The sequence below is a fragment of the Lutra lutra genome, chromosome 14 (assembly GCF_902655055.1).
Source record: "Lutra lutra chromosome 14, mLutLut1.2, whole genome shotgun sequence".
NCBI classification, from domain to species: Eukaryota; Metazoa; Chordata; class Mammalia; order Carnivora; family Mustelidae; genus Lutra; species Lutra lutra.
The window spans coordinates 62,477,459-62,493,430 of NC_062291.1; the positions used below are offsets into that span (position 1 = coordinate 62,477,459).

Here is a 15,972-nt window from a genome sequence, read left to right on the forward strand (position 1 = left end):
ACTGGGTGGAGGGGTGGTAGGCAAGGAGCAGAGGGAGAGGGACAAGCAGATTCCTCACTGAGCTTGGAGCCAGATGTGGGGCTTGATCCTACAACCCTGAGATCATGACCTGAGCTGAAATCGGGAATCGGTCGCTCAACTGATTGAGCCACCCAGGTGCCCCTGCACAGATATTTTGAATCACACTTTGTATGAGATTTTGTTTCATGCTTTTTCATGACTGTAGTAAAATCTACATTTACCATTTTAACCATTTTTAGGTGTATAGTTCAGTGAAATTAAGTACATTCACATTGTTATGCAGCCGTCACCACCATCCATTTCCAGAACTTTTTCATCTTCCCAGCTGAAGCTCTGTACTCATTTTTTTTTTTTTTTTTAAAGATTGTATGTATTGGGACACCTGGGTGGCTCAGTGGGTTAAGCCTCTGCCTTTGGCTCAGGTCATGATCTCAGGGTCCTGGGATCAAGCCCCGCATCAGTCTCTCTGCACAGTGGGGAGCCTGCTTCCCCCTCTCTCTCTGCCTGCCTCTGTGCCTGCTTGTGATCTCTGTCTGTCGAATAAATAAAGATAAATCTTTAAGAAAAAAGACTTTATGTATTTATTTGACAGAGAGAGACACAGCGAGAGAGGGAACACAAGCAGGGGGATGGGGAGAAGCAGGCTTTCCGCTGAGCAGGGAGCTTGATGTGGGACTCAATCCTAGGACCCTGGAATCATGACCTGAGCTGAATGCAGCCACTTAATGGCTGAGCCACCCAGGCACCCCTGAAGCTCTGTTTTCACTAAACAGTAACTCCCCATCCCCCTTTCCCCACTCCATTCTAGCTACTCATATCTGCATTTTTTTATGGAGATCTGGCAACCACATTTTGTTTTCTGTGTCTATAAATTTGACTACTCTAGGGACCTCTTATGAGTGGAATCATACATTTGCCCTTTTGTGTCTGGGTTATATCACTTGGTATAATGTTTTCAAGGTTCATCCGTGTTGTAGCATGTGTCAGAGTTTCCTCTCTTTTTAAGGCAGAATAATATTCCATTGTGTGGACATCCACATTTTGTTTATCCATTCACCGATCAATAGACAAGTGGGTTGTTTTAAGCTTTTGGCTACTGTAAACAATGCTGCTGTGAACATGGGTGTGCGAGTATCTATCTGATCCTGTTTTCATTTCTGTTGGGTTATACCCAGAAATGGAGTTGTTGAATCATACGATAAAGCTATGTTTATTTATTTATTTATTTATTTTGAGGAACCACCATACTATTCTCTAACTGCACTACTTTACGTCCCACCAGCAATGCACAAGGCTTCCAGTTTCATGAACACTTGAAGAAGAGCTATTTGTATTTTTATCCTATAGTTGAGAAAAGGTGAACAACAAACAATAGAGGCTTCAGAGTGGGATTCTGACGTCCCTGTCCCCTTTCTCTCTCCAGTTAGACAGGGGTGCAGAGTGCTTCGCTTCTCAAAACTCAGAGATTAGTCCTCCTGTTTTCAGAACTCTCATTTTTAATGACTTGTGTGATGACCCACCACTCCATGCACCAGAGCTCAGAATACCTCAGCTCATGGAACATTTAGACGGCCTCCAAATTCTTTACTCTTATAAATACCATGGAATATATTTATGCAATGGACTTTTTCCAAATATAAGATTATGCCGTTAGGGTAAAATTCCGGAACTGGGAACGACTACAGATAACAGTGGACACTGAGACAGTACCTACTGTGTTCCAGGCTCTGCTCTGAGGGGTTCATATACATTAACTCATTTAAGTAGTTCCATGTGATGGCTACTCATCTCTCTATTTTGAAAAACAGACTAGGGCGCCTGGGTGGCTCAAATGGTTAAACGTCTGACTCTTGATCTTGCCTCAGGTCTTGACCTCAGGGTCATGAGTTCAGGCCTGGTGTTGGGCTCCACGTTGGGCGTGGAGCCTACTTTAACAAACAAACAAAACAAATAAATAAAAATAGACTTTTAAATATTTTTTAAAATAGAGGTCTTATTTTTGCTTTAATTTTTAGAGCAGTTTTAGGTTCACAGCATAGTTGAGGGGCTGTAGAGTTCCCATATATGCCTCCCACCCCCCCACACACATACCGCCTCCCCCACTGTCAGCATCCAGGACCAGAATGGCATATTTGTTACAATCATTGGACCTACATTGACATTTACCTTAGGGTTTGTTCTTCATATCTCCATGATGAAGAAACTGAGGCCCTGAGGGGCGCCTGGGTGGCTCAGTGGGTTAAAGCCTCTGCCTTCAGCTCAGGTCATGATCCCAGGGTCCTGGGATCGAGCCCCGCATCGGGCTCTCTGCTTAGCGGGGAGCCTGCTTACCCCCTCTCTCTGCCTGCCTCTCTGCCTACTTACGATCTCTGTCAAATAAATAAATAAAATCTTTAAAAAAACAAAAACAAAAACAAAAAACTGAGGCCCTGAGAGGAAAGGTGATTTGCCCCCCGTCAGGAAGTAGCAGGACCAGACCTTAAGCCAAAGCAGCCTGGCTCCAGAGACTTGGCTGACATTTTAGTGGCTCTTGATGTATATTTGATGCTTTTGGATTTGGCCGCATTTTGCTTTGTGTGGTCAGGTAGTGCCACTTCAGTGTTGGGTGATTGTTCCAATTCGTCTGAGAGTAACAGCTTTCTCGGGACGGGAGGCTTTCAATTCTAAAGCCAGGTAAGTCCGGCAAAAGCAAGGACAATTTGGTCGCCCTATTCCAGCAACACCAGAGCCCTCAGGCCCACGATGAAGTGTTTTGAGGAACTAGGTCAAGAACTGGAGCCTCCCCAGATCATGGGAGGCTGGAGATGGCCAGAATGATGAGGGGAAGGGCCAGATCCACTTCCTGTTTCCTGACCTCTCCACATTTGTTTGTAGGCACACCGACCGGGGCTCCTGCTTGTTGTTCTGGAATTTAAACTGCCCAGGTAGAGCAGTAGATCAGATTATGTGTTGGCTCTTCCTGACCAATGGTTGGTGGGTGTTTGCTGCTTCTTGGACAGGGGAGTCGAAGAGTCTTGGCTGCTTGGGCTGGCTCTCACCCACCCTTCCCCTGCAGCACACTTCTTCAACCCAGAGCCCAGTGGATTATAATTAGACAATGCGAAGAGTGTTTGCCTTGCAGCTCAGGTATGTTGCAACATCCTGAGCTGTGGCCTTACAGTAGGCAAACACATGAAAAGTTGGGTGGGTGGTCACATCTATGATGTGAGAGGGGCGAGGCTTGTTGCCAGCTGCACTGTAGGATTGCCAGAGCACTTCCATAGGTTATCAGAGGATCTGGAGACCAGCAGGGGCCACTTCCTCTGGGGCCAGGCTGGATCTTGATGGATAGGTTGCTGCCTGAGCTTATTAGTTCATTCTTATCATCTTTATTGAGCACCTATTATACACCAGGATATATATTCAGAGAAATGAGTCCTGCCTCTTGCCCTGCAGTCCTTTCTACCTCCTTCCTACCTACTGCCTGCAGGTAGCTAATCTTAGTAGTTTCTGATTTATTCTTCCTGTGTTGCTTTTTGGACAAATGAGCAGATGCATGTGTATTTTCCTCTCTCCCCCTCTTTCTTCCTTAACAGGTAGTATACTGTAGTATTTTTTCCTTGTACTTGACAGTATCCATATCAGTTTGTTAGCTCTCCCTCATAGCTGTATAATACTCTTTGAGCCACTCTTCTATGAATGGGCATTTATGTTGTCTCCAATATTTTGCAGTTACATATTCTTAGAAGTGGGATTGCTGGATCAAAAGGTTTTTTTTAAAATATATGTAATTTTGTTAGGTATTGCTAATTTACCCTCCAAAATGGTTGTACTAACTTGTACCGCCATCAGCAGTGTATGAAAATACCTCTTTCCCCACAGCTTCACCAATAGAATATAGCCTACCTTTTAATTTTTGCCAGTCTGATAGGTGAGAATCATGTCTTGTTGCTTTATTTTTTTTTAAAGGGGTGTTTAAAAAAATACTTTATTGGGGCGCCTGGGTGGCTCAGTGGGTTAAGCCGCTGCCTTCGGCTCAGGTCATGATCTCAGGGTCCTGGGATCGAGTCCCAAGTCGGGCTCTCTGCTCAGCAGGGAGCCTGCTTCCCTTCCTCTCTCTCTGCCTGCCTCTCTACCTACTTGTGATCTCTGTCTGTCAAATAAATAAATAAATAAAATTTAAAAATAAAAAAATACTTTATTTATTTATTTGTCAGAGAAAGAGAGAGAGCACAAGCAGAGGGTGCGGCTTGATGCAAGACTTGACTCCAAGACCCTGGGATCATGATCTGAGCCAAAGGCAGATGCTTAACCAACTAAGCCACCCAGGCGCCCCTCTTGTTGCTTTAATTTGTATTTAAGTTGCATTTCTCCTATCATGAGTGAGGTTGAACATTTCTTTGTATGTTTATACCTATATCTATATTTCTATAGTTTGAATTTTTTTACTATCAATCTTTTATTTTTCCCCATTAACTTTTTTTTTTTTAAAGATTTTATTTATTTATTTATTTATTTGACAGAGAGAGAAAGAGATCACAAGCAGGCAGGTTGGCGGGGGGTGGGGGCGGGCAGCAGCTCCCCGCCAAGCAGAGAGCCCAATGTGGGGCTCCATCCCAGGACTCTGAGATCATGACCTGAGCCGAAGGCAGAGGCTTAACCCTCTGAGCCACTTAGGCGCCCCTCCCCATTAACTTTTAAGAACAGCTTTATTGAGATATAATTCACATACTATATAGTTCACCCACTTAACGTGTATAATTTAGTGGTTTTATTTTTTTATTTTTTTTTAAAGATTTTATTTATTTTTATTTGCTAGAGAGAGAGCATGAGCACAGGCAGACAGAGTGGTAGGCAGAGGCAGAGGCAGAAGCAGGCTCCCTGCTGAGCAAGGAGCCCGATGTGGGACTCGATCCCAGGACGCTGGGATCATGACCTGAGCCGAAGGCAGCCGCTTAACCAACTGAGCCACCCAGGCGTCCCTAATTTAGTGGTTTTAGTACATTCACAGAGTTATGTAACCATCATCATGATCTAGTTTTATCTTTTTTTTTTTTTAAAGATTTTTATTTATTTATTTGACAGAGAGAGATCACAAGTAGATGGAGAGGCAGGCAGAGAGAGAGAGAGGGAAGCAGGCTCCCTGCTGAGCAGAGAACCCGATGCGGGCCTCGATCCCAGGACCCTGAGATCATGACCTGAGCCGAAGGCAGCGGCTTAACCCACTGAGCCACCCAGGTGCCCCATGATCTAGTTTTAAAACTTCTTCATCACCCTAAAAAGAATCCCCATACGCATTAGCAGTCACTCCACATTTGTCCTCAGTCCCCCAGCCCTACATAGTCACTAGTCTGCTTTTTGTTTCTACAGATTTGCCTATTGTAAACATTTTATATAATATACACATAATTTGTATTATATACTACAAGTTATATGGGGCACCTGGGTGGCTCAGCCGGTTAAAGATCTGCCTTCCGCTCAGCTCATGATCCTTGGGGTCCTGGGATCGAGCCACTGTTGGGCTCGCTGCTCAGTGGGGAGTCTGTTTCTCCCTCTTCTTCGGCCCCTCCCAGCCCCCACTCATGCTCTCTCTTTCTCAAATGGATAAATAAAATCTTTAAAAAAAAAAAGTTATATTATTTATCATGTCATATCAGTGGAATCATACAATATATGGTCTTTTGTGACTGGCTCCTTTTACTTAGCATAAGTGATATAATGCTTATAGAGTTCCAGGCAGTTTCTAACATTTAATCCTCACAACTCTGAAATAGTTACCATTTTGTTATTTTCCCCTTTTTATGGATGAGGAAACTGAGGCACAGAGAGGTTAAAGGTCTTGCGTGAGGTCACATGGCAGTAAGAAGATGGACTTCAGAGTCAGGCAGACTTCAACTCCAAGCTCTATCTCTTGCTTGCTGTTTGACATAGGGAATATTACTTAAACTCTCTTTAGTGTCTTTTTTTCATGTTAGTTAAATGAATATAACAGTGGCTAAATCTTGTTGGAGAATTAAATGTTGTGACATAGTGCTTAGTCCAAGGCCTAAAACTTAATAGAAATTCAGTTAATCATCACAGTTATTAGTAGGTGTAGAATCAGGCAAAGATCTGGTTTATATGGTGTGGTTGGCCTTGCCCCCCCAGCACTGAGGTGTACCTAAGATACCAGCTTTTTAAAAATATATATATAATTCGCATACCATGAAATTTACCTTTTTAAAGTATACAGTTCAGTGCTTTTCAGTATATTCATAAGGTTGTGCAACCATCATCACTAATTTAATTCTAGAACATTTCCATCACCCAAAAATAAATTGTGCCCATTAGCAGTCACTCCCCATTCTCTACTCCCCTAACCCCTGGCAACCACTAATCGATTTTCTGTCTCTGGATTTGTTTATTCCAGCCATGTTGTATAAATGTATTATGTGGCCTTTTGTATCTGGCTTTATTCACTTAGCACTTTTTTTTTCTTAAAAAAAAAGAGTCCCTCTTTAAAAAAAAAAAAAAATAATGCTACTATGAATATTAACGTACAAGGTTTTTTGTTTGTTTTTTGGTGGATTTAAAAAAAATTTTTTTTAAAGATTTTATTTATTTATTTGACACACAGAGATCACAAATAGGCAGAGAGGCAGGCAGAGAGAGATGGGGGAAGCAGGCCCCCTGCTGAGCAGAGAGCCCAATGTGGGGCTCAATCCCAGGACCCTGAGATTGTGACCTGAGCTGAAGGCAGAGGCTTTAACCCCCTGAGCCACCCAGGCACCCTTGGTGGGTTTTTTAAAAGATTTTATTTATTTGAGAGAGAGAAACAGAGAGAGCACGAGCAGGGGGAGGAGCAGAGGGACAAACAGACTCCCCTGCTGAGCGTGGAGCCCGACTTGGGGCCCAATCCCAGGACCCTGAGTTTAACTGACTGAGCCACCCAGACGCCCCAATCTGCAAGTTTTTGTGTAAACATAATAGTTTTAGTCCTTTTGGGTGTATACCTAAGAGAGGAACTGTTGGGTCACGTGGTAACTTTAACTTTTTAAGGAACTGCAAACGGTTTTACAAAGCAGCCCTGCCATTTGACATTCCCACCTGCTGTGTGTGAGAGTGGCAAGTTCTCCATATACTCCTCAACACTTGTTATTATTGTCTTCTATTTTAGCCATCCCAGAGGGGATGAAGTGGTTTTGATTTGAACTTCTGTATTAACTAGTGGTGTAGAGCTCGAGATGCCAACTTTTAGGTCAGCTCTTTTCTGCCTACTCCAGCTGTTGTGTTTCCTCCAGAAAGTCTCTCCTGGCTTCCTATTCATCTCTGCCTGATCTTAGTGGGCATTTTGGCCTCTTGGGTGCTGATTGATACCTTCTTAGTCCAGGTGCTTGGGGCAGGCTTTGGGCAGGTTCCAGTGGTCGGGCAGCTACGTCTGGGATTAAAGCACAGGTTCTTTCTGTGTGCAGGTTTGATATTACTCTGCAAGCCGCCACATCCATCCCTAGGCTCGCCAAACTGCTGGGACAAAGCCAGCTTCTCCCCTGGGTACCTCAGTGAGCAGGATCAGAAGTTCTTGAGCTGGAAGCAGTCTCACCCATCCTTCTGCAACAAGTCATGACAAGAACCCTTCCCTCACCCGCTCCCTGCCAGATTGGGGAGAACCTGTAAGGTGTTCCTTTAAAATCTCCATAGGAAGAAATTCCGCCAGCCCCCTTTTACCACCGGCGAGTGTTTTAGCAGCCTTCTGTTAGAAGACTGCTTTGCTCTGACCCACGTCCCTCCTTCTGCAGCACGTGCCAGTTTCCCCTCGTGCTTTTCTTCCTCAGAGGGTGTGGGACACAGCTGCCCCAGGGAGGGCCTTCCTCCTCTGGTCCCACAAAACCGTTGCGGCTGGAGAAGCCTCACGTGAGGAAGTGCAGACCAAGCCAGGCCTCTCTAGGGGGCCGGAAAGACTGAACGACCTTGTCACTTGGCTGTTGCCTGGGCAGTCTGCTTTGAAAAAGAGCCCTCCTGACAGGCTCCAGGTTGCGTGTTTATCCCGAGGCTGGCCATTCCAAATGCGTGTTTCAGACCTTAGAGGGTGCGTCCAGCCCGCTTGGTGGGTGGTAATCGAGTGCAGGTGGACACCATCTGGCTGGGCCTGTGCCTCCCAGCCAGCCCAGTAAGGGCCGGCCTGCCCACCACAGAGCTGGCCCAGAAAGCACCCCGCGCGGAGGCGGATGGTGGGCATGTGCGCATGCGCTTGCTCTGACACGCGTGTGCATGCGTGCGTGCGTGCGCAGTTTCCTCACAGTGGCGGTGCTGCTCGGACGCAGATGGTTTCTCCCCGCGTTTGACGGTTCTCCCCATCGTGCAGTCTGAGGAACATGTTCTTTTTGTCTGTTTCTCAAATTTTTGTGGTTAGAAATCCTGTATTTTTCTTGGCCCAAGATGAAAGCCCTGGAATAATGGTCTAATACATTTTACAAAGCTGCTTCTAATTGGAGGCTGCTTGAAATCTTCCTTTTGGCCTAGTGACCCATCTCCCTCGATGGAGTTTTAAGTCTGAGTCAGTGTTGCATTACCTTGGATTTTCACACTCCTCTCCAGCCTGCAGCCCCAGGGAGGTGGCTCTTCCGGCCTCAGCTGGCTTAGCTATTCCCCTCAGTGCCCCTGCACTGAATTGCCCCCAAATATGACAGTTCAGTAAAAGGAAGAAAATAGCTTACCCTGTGTCCTGCCAAACAACTTCTCATCTGGTCTGTGAAATCCTAGTTGTTTACCCTCAGACTGGTTTCTGTCTCTCACTCTGCTAGATACTCAGAGGAAATGCAAACCATAGATACTTCTTTTAAATACAATTAGGCACCAGCATGACACCTTTAAGGACAGATTCCTTTTCAGTCCTTTGGACAACGTAGCCTTCCCGCTACAGCAAGTATGGGAGGGCTGAGCTCTCCCAGGCACACAGGCAAGGTTAGGGCTGGTGTCTGAGCTTCGAGCTTTGCTTCGGAGCCTTTGGAATCTCTTTCTGTCCAGTCTCCCGGCCTGGCCTCCTGAGGGTGCTGAGGAGAATGATAGAGGAAAGATGCGTGTGGAATTCTAGGGTTGGGTATCATCATCCTTTCGAAACTCTCGCCTCTGACTCCCTGTTCCAGTAGCTTGGCTAGCAAGGAGGTGTTGGCTGTCATCTTAGTTTATGGTTTGTATTTGTATGCTGAGGAGTTTACATGTGTATAATCATTGTGGCTCATGTTTGTACAAGATATAATTACTGAAAATTATATCATGAACATATTTTAATTTTTAACCCTTCCCATGCTGGCAAACCTCCTGAGATGTCAAGAAGTCCTTCCTGAATGCTGCCCTCCCAAATGGGGGTGTGTCACACCCCCCCCACCAACCAGGACTTGCTTTCTCATTCACATCGTTTTCCTCTCTGGCAGAAGTCCATTTCAGGGACTTCCCCGAAGACTTGGCACTCCTGATTGTTTCCTAGAGGTCAGAGGCAGGCATTCCTCCCTCGCCTCATCTTCACCGTGATGAATGTGGCCATAGATGGAGTAACTGTCATCATTTTTGTCCACCTGGGGTGAGAAGGGAGCCCAAATCATACTTCCCCAGCATTCCAGTGATTAAAGAGTACACACGGGATACCAGGTTTCAGGAAGAGCATGTGCTGATTGATGAGCACGTGTGGGGTGCTGGGTGTCAGGAAGAATACAGGTCCTCCCAGTATTTGGAATCTGCCTTGGGACCTGTCCACAAATGCCGAGTTTGGAGACCAGCCTGCCCAGCCCAAGAATTGTACCCTGGTGGGGCAGGGTGAAGGTGGGAGTGGAGAAAGGGTCTTCTCCTCACAGAGCATACAACAGGACTTGTGTCCTTAGCAAACTAAGTAGGTGCTTATTAACAGCTTGAAGGAATAAGGAGTGTGAATAAGGAGGATTTTCGGTAATAGAGCCTTAATCACTCAAAGGAATGTTCCAGAGCCACAAAATGTGGAACTCATAATTTAGAGTGCCACCAGGGGAATTTGATTGCCTGGGCTGAGGTCATACCCATGTACCATGGGTGGCAGGAGCGCGAGACTAGTATTGTGACTCCTTTTGGGCTACTGAGGGAGATTCCTCTGATTAAGGGGTTTGGATGCTGAGGCCACCAAAAATAGGGGAGAACTTTATTTATTTTTTTTTAAAGATTTTTTATTTATTTATTTGACAGAGAGAGATCACAAGCAGGCAGAGAGGCAGGCAGAGAGAGAGGAGGAAGCAGGCTCCCCGCCGAGCAGAGAGCCCGATGCGGGGCTCGATCCCAGGACCCTGAGATCATGACCTGAGCCGAAGGCAGCGGCTTAACCCACTGAGCCACCCAGGCGCCCCAGGGGAGAACTTTAATTGGACTTTAAAAACAGTTTTCCTAGGGGCGCCTGGGTGGCTCAGTGGGTTGAGCCGCTGCCTTCGGCTCAGGTCATGATCTCAGGGTCCTGGGATCGAGCCCCGCATCGGGCTCTCTGCTCGGCGGGGAGCCTGCTTCCTCCTCTCTCTCTGCCTGCCTCTCTGCCTGCTTGTGATCTCTCTCTGTCAAAAAAAAAAAAAAAAAAAAAAGTTTTCCTAAGGTAGTTGAACTAAAAACATTTGCTTTTTATTCCTTCCAGATTTACAGGAACAGACGGGCCTAGTGGTTTTGGCTTTGAATTGACATTTCGTCTGAAGAGAGAAACAGGGGAGTCTGCCCCCCCAACATGGCCAGCAGAGCTAATGCAGGGCTTGGCCAGATACGTGTTCCAGTCAGGTAAGAAGGCCAAGAGCTGGCTGGCGTGGGGATCCTTTTGTCATGAGTCTGGTTGGCTTTGGGGACTCATAGACGTTATTTTGATATCTGTAGAGTGACCTTTCCTGTGAGTACTGTACCCCATTTATACCACGAAGGTGGCTTGTTCTGCCTGGTGTCTCCTGGGTGGGAAGCTACCTGGGGCGGGGAAGAGAAGGCTATGCCACTATGACCTCCAGTAGCCACTGTTATGATACCCTGAGCCTGTGTTGTGGACTGCCAGCCATACCTCAGATTCCCAGTGAGCCAAATGCCAACTCAGCATGGAGCTGATCTGCATTCTTTGTCTGTCCCTTTTCCCATAATTAGTATGGTCCTTGCTCCCTGCTGCCAGTGGCCTAGCCATCTCTATTTTTGGGGTCCCAAGAGCATGTGTTAATCTTGGTTAAGCCTTGGGTTAACAGTAGAGGGTGTGGCAAAGAGAAAGAATTGCTGGGAGTTTGATCCCTCACAAGCTAGAATCAGGTGGGAACTTTACAGTCAGAAAAATTTGATTCACGTGATTCAACTGGCCTCCAGGGGATGGTCCGTGCTTCTGGTGCCCCTCTGGAGACTGCCAACGTGGCACCCAAAGTGGAGACTTTGTGTTGGGACCTTGGTCTCCTGCCCTTAGCTCATCCTGCCTGTAGTCCTCCAGTGGGATAAAATGCTAGAGCAAAATTTAATACCATTTGTGAAAGGTTTCATATCATCTGGGTGTTTCTTTGCGGCTAATTAATTACTCAAACATTTCCCATATAGTCTCAAGATTTTGGTTTTTTTGGTTTGGTAAGTAGCCTTCAGATGAAGGCCAAGACAGTTTTATCCAACTCTTTTGCTCTCTGACTGCCGTGGATGAGCAGCATCTAGGGCAGAGACCCTCAGAGTGTGGTCCTTGGGTCCCTTGCCTCAGAAGCACCTGGAGAGCTTGTTGTAACCATGTGTTCCTGGGCCCCACAGGAGACCTCTGGCTCAGGACCTCTTTGGAGTGTTGTTCCCAGATGCTTCTGGTAGAGACTAAATTTAGAGAGCCATAGATGTGACAGTGACTTTTTTCCCAGCTTCATGTAGGTTATAAATTGGGGGTGCAAGAGATCCTCTAGGTTTAATTCATCTGCCCTCTGTCTGGACCCCTGGGGTCAGTTGTTGGCAGGGTGGCTATCACATTATGGCACTGATCTTTAACTACTATCTTCCATTTTGTGTCCTATGGAATAGTCCCCTTTGGAGGACTACAGTGGGTCCTTTCTAAGCAAGGGTTCCCAAACCTGGCTGCTCATGAGATTCTCTGGCACATTTGTCCCCAACCCTCTCCATGGCTGTGATTCAGTTGGTCAGAGGGGAGACTGAGGCATCTGTTTCTTTCTTTCTTTTTTTTTATTTGTCAGAGAGAGAGAGAGCGAGCACAGGCAGACAGAATGGCAGGCAGAGGCAGAGGGAGAAGCAGGCTCCCTGCCGAGCAAGGAGCCCGATGTGGGACTCGATCCCAGGACGCTGGGATCATGACCTGAGCCCAAGGCAGCTGCTTAACCAACTGAGCTACCCAGGGGTCCCGAGGCATCTGTTTCTTAATCAGCTTCCCTGGGACTCTAAGGCAGTTGGTCTGGGGATGATGTTTGGGTTCTAAAGGATTGTTGACCAGGAAGAAGTCCTCTTCACAGGGACAGGGGAAGCAGGCCTGAAGCAGTGGCCCATGGGATTTGGTACTGTCCTAATGTTTTTGGCAGAAACTTTTAAAATTGTACCAGAAGTCTCTTGATTGAACCCTTTTGTCTTCCCGCTTTTCCTTCTTTGGATGCCTGAAGCTGACTGATAAAGAACTGTCTTTGGAAAAATAGACTTTTCTTGATAGGAAATTTAATCTGCTGTAGGAAAGGGGGCTCTTAAGACTAGGCAACCTCTTGCTTGTATAGACAGGTAACTCCTTGCCCACTGCTTAAGCCAGTGCATTTATATGTTTGTTTCTACTTACTGTACTTGCTCAGGTGGATAGAAATCAGAGAAATGTAAAAACAGGTGTTATGAGTCACTGTCAGAAGGAGTCAAGCAGATGAACTTCTGAAATAGTTCTGATATTAAAGTTCTGAATTAATAGTGCAAGTAAGTGGAGAAATAAGATTTAACTTGTGGCAGTTCATTTCAGCCACACAATAAACATCATCAGGGACCGTTTGGCACCACTAGTGTGATCATCAATTCAGACAAATGATCAACGGATGCTAAAACCATTGGATAAAAGGATTCAGGGAACAAGATATTCACAGGGACTCAGACCCTCCATAGATTACTTATTTGTTACCGAGAAAAGTACCTTTACAGTGACAGGATTTGGGTGGACACCAGCTTGACCACATGATCAAACATAGCAACACCAGTAATGGACAGCTTATTACTGGGTATCTCCTTATGAGTGGCAGTGTGCAATAGAAGACATCAGCTGGGTAGCACTTTTCCAAAAAAGGTTTCACCTGCATTGAATCATGAGCAAACAATTAGACAAATCTAAATGGTAGGACATTTTATAAGAAAACTTTCTGGACTCTTCAAAAATGTCAGTCCTATGAAAGATCTACAAGGGTAAGGCGCACGGCTGTACTAGATTACAGAACACACGACGGTTTAAATGCACTTGTGATCCTTAATTGGATCCTGAATATGGGGGGGGGGGTCACTTTTAGGGCCACTGGAAAAAATAGAAATATAGACTGTATATTAGATGATAGGAACGTACAACTGAAATTCCTTGGGTGCCGTATGATGTAATGGTTATTTGGCTAATGTGCTTGTTCTTAGGAGATAAAAACTGAAGTGCTTATGAACAAAATGACATGATTTCTGTAACTTAATTTTCAAATGAGTAGACAAAAAAGTAAAGTGTGTGTAGAGAGAGAAAAGAAAGCAAATGTGGCAAAATGTCCACAATTCTGGCAAATCTAGGTGAAGGGCATATGGGTATTTGCTGTACTGACTTTCTGACTTTCCTATGTAATTGAAAATTTTTTTTAAAAAGATTTTATTTATTTATTTGACAGACAGAGATCACAAGTAGACAGAGAGGCAGGCAGAGAGAGAGAGAGGGAAGCAGGCTCCCCGCCGAGCAGAGAGCCCGATGCGGGACCCGATCCCAGGACCCTGAGATCATGACCCGAGCCGAAGCCAGCGGCTCAACCCACTGAGCCACCCAGGCGCCCCTGTAATTGAAATTTTTTAAATAAAAAAATTGTGGCTGTTTCCTGAATGTAGCCTGTCCGGTGTGTACCCTATGGTCCCTTCTGCACCAAGGCCCCATTTCTGGTGTCTTTAGTGTGACTTCAGATCATGTCAGGCAATGCATAGCCTCGGCAGGATGGCTGCCCTTCCAAAAGTATACCACTTGGTTTTCTGTTTTCCAGATTCTCTGTAATTTGATCATACTACTTAAATAGTAGCTAAAACAAACCTACCTGAAGTGCTTTTTGGAACATGGCAGGGAATAATAATAAATTATTTAAATAATGGAAAAATGATTTTTAAAAGTATATGGTAAGTGATGCAAGGGAGGAGGCCATGGCTATGGGCCTAAATGGTGAAGACAAAGGCTCACATTTAATAGTGTGTTCCGTGCACCAGCCACTGTCGCAAGGGCTCGTTTAATATGCAGTAAAGCTCTAGGAGTTAGAAACCGTCTTATACTATGGAGAGAGTAGCAGGGAGCAAGACAGTATGGAAAGGTGAAGTATAACATGTCCAAGATCACACATATAGGATGTACAAAGCAAGATTTGAACCAGGAAGTTAGTTCTTCATGCCATTCTCCTAACCATGATGCTATGTTGCCTATCGCTCAGCCGATGTGTGGGCTGTTGGATGTCTCAGGCTAGACATGGGATTGGAGAATCCTCCATATGGATGACTCCACTGGTTCGCATGGCATGTCTCACTCAGTCACTCTGGAACATCTGGAAAATAGAGGGGGCAGAAGCCATTCGTAATATTACCCAAATCCTCTTAAATCCATCCTTCTGTCCTTTAGCTTTTTTTTTTTTTTTTTTTTTTTGCGAGGGGGAGAGAGAGAGAGAGCGAGAGAGCACAGGTGAGTGAGAGCACAAGAGCGAGGGAGGGAGAAGCAGCCAGAGGGGGAGGGAGAAGCAGACTCCCCACTGAGCCGGAAGCCCAATGCAGAGCTCAGTCCCAGGACCCTGGGATCATGACCTGAGCTGAAGCAAATGTTTAACCGACTGAGCCACCCAGGCATCCCTGGTCTTTTAACTTTCATAGTTATGAAAATATATATATAAAAGTACAGCTTGATAACTATTCACAAACTAAACACACCCATATAACTAGCATCCAAATCAAGAAAAAGGCTAGTTCTCAGGGCACCTGGGTGGCTCAGTGGATTAAACCTCTGCCTTCGGCTCAGCTCATGGTCTCAGGGTCCTGGGATTGAGCCCCGCATTGGGCTCTCTGCTCAGCAGGGAGCCTGCTTCCCCATCTCTCTCTGCCTGCCTCTCTGCCTACTTGTGATCTTTCTCTCTGTCAAATAAATAAATAAAATCTTTAAAAAAATAAAAAAGACACAGGCTAGTTCCTAGAAACCTCCCTTGGCCCACTTGTAATCACCATCCCTTGTTCTTTCCTTTTCTTTCTTTCTTTCTTTTTTTTTCCCACTTCACTGCATTGTATAGGTCCTGAGCACCATATGCCTGAACTTGTTGGTACTAAGCTAAGTAGCCCCCATTTTTGCTCCTCTTCCCATACTGTTTACCATCCTGTGCATAGCTATCAGGTCCAGGGGGCAGCCTAGTATGACTGTGAAGAACATGGCTCCTGGACCCAAACTACCTTCACTCTTAGCCCTGCCTCCTGACTTTGGGCAGTGTAACTCATTTACTCATCTAGAAAACAGGGATAATAATGGTAACTACACATAAAGTTACTGAGAAGATGAAATGAGCTAATACTTCCAAACAGTGCCTGATGGGGTGCCTGGGTGGCTCAGTTGTTAAGCATGTGCCTTTGGCTCAGGTCATGGTCCCAGGGTCCTGGGATTAAGCCGCGCATCAGGCTCCCCGCTCTGCGGGAAGCCTGCTTCTCCCTCTCCCACTCCCTGTGCTAGCGTTCCCTCTCTTGCTGTCTCTCTGTCAAGTAAATAAAATCTTAAAAAAAAAAAAAAGTACCTGATATATAGGAAGAACTATGTATTACCTGCAGTTA

At 45.6% G+C, this 15,972-nt stretch overlaps 1 protein-coding gene across 3 annotated transcripts in view; it reads left to right on the forward strand.

The window, feature by feature from the left end:
• The window catches only part of SUFU (SUFU negative regulator of hedgehog signaling), a 115,904-nt gene that overhangs the window by 24,371 nt on the left and 75,561 nt on the right, over positions 1-15,972 (forward strand). For all 3 annotated transcript variants that reach the window (XR_007122629.1, XM_047701804.1, XM_047701805.1), the window contains exon 3: positions 10,622-10,758. Coding sequence is in view for 2 of the 3 variants with exons in the window: in XM_047701804.1 (XP_047557760.1) it covers positions 10,622-10,758 (137 nt within the window). In the remaining variant the exon portion in view is untranslated. The remainder of the gene's footprint in view (positions 1-10,621; positions 10,759-15,972) is intronic.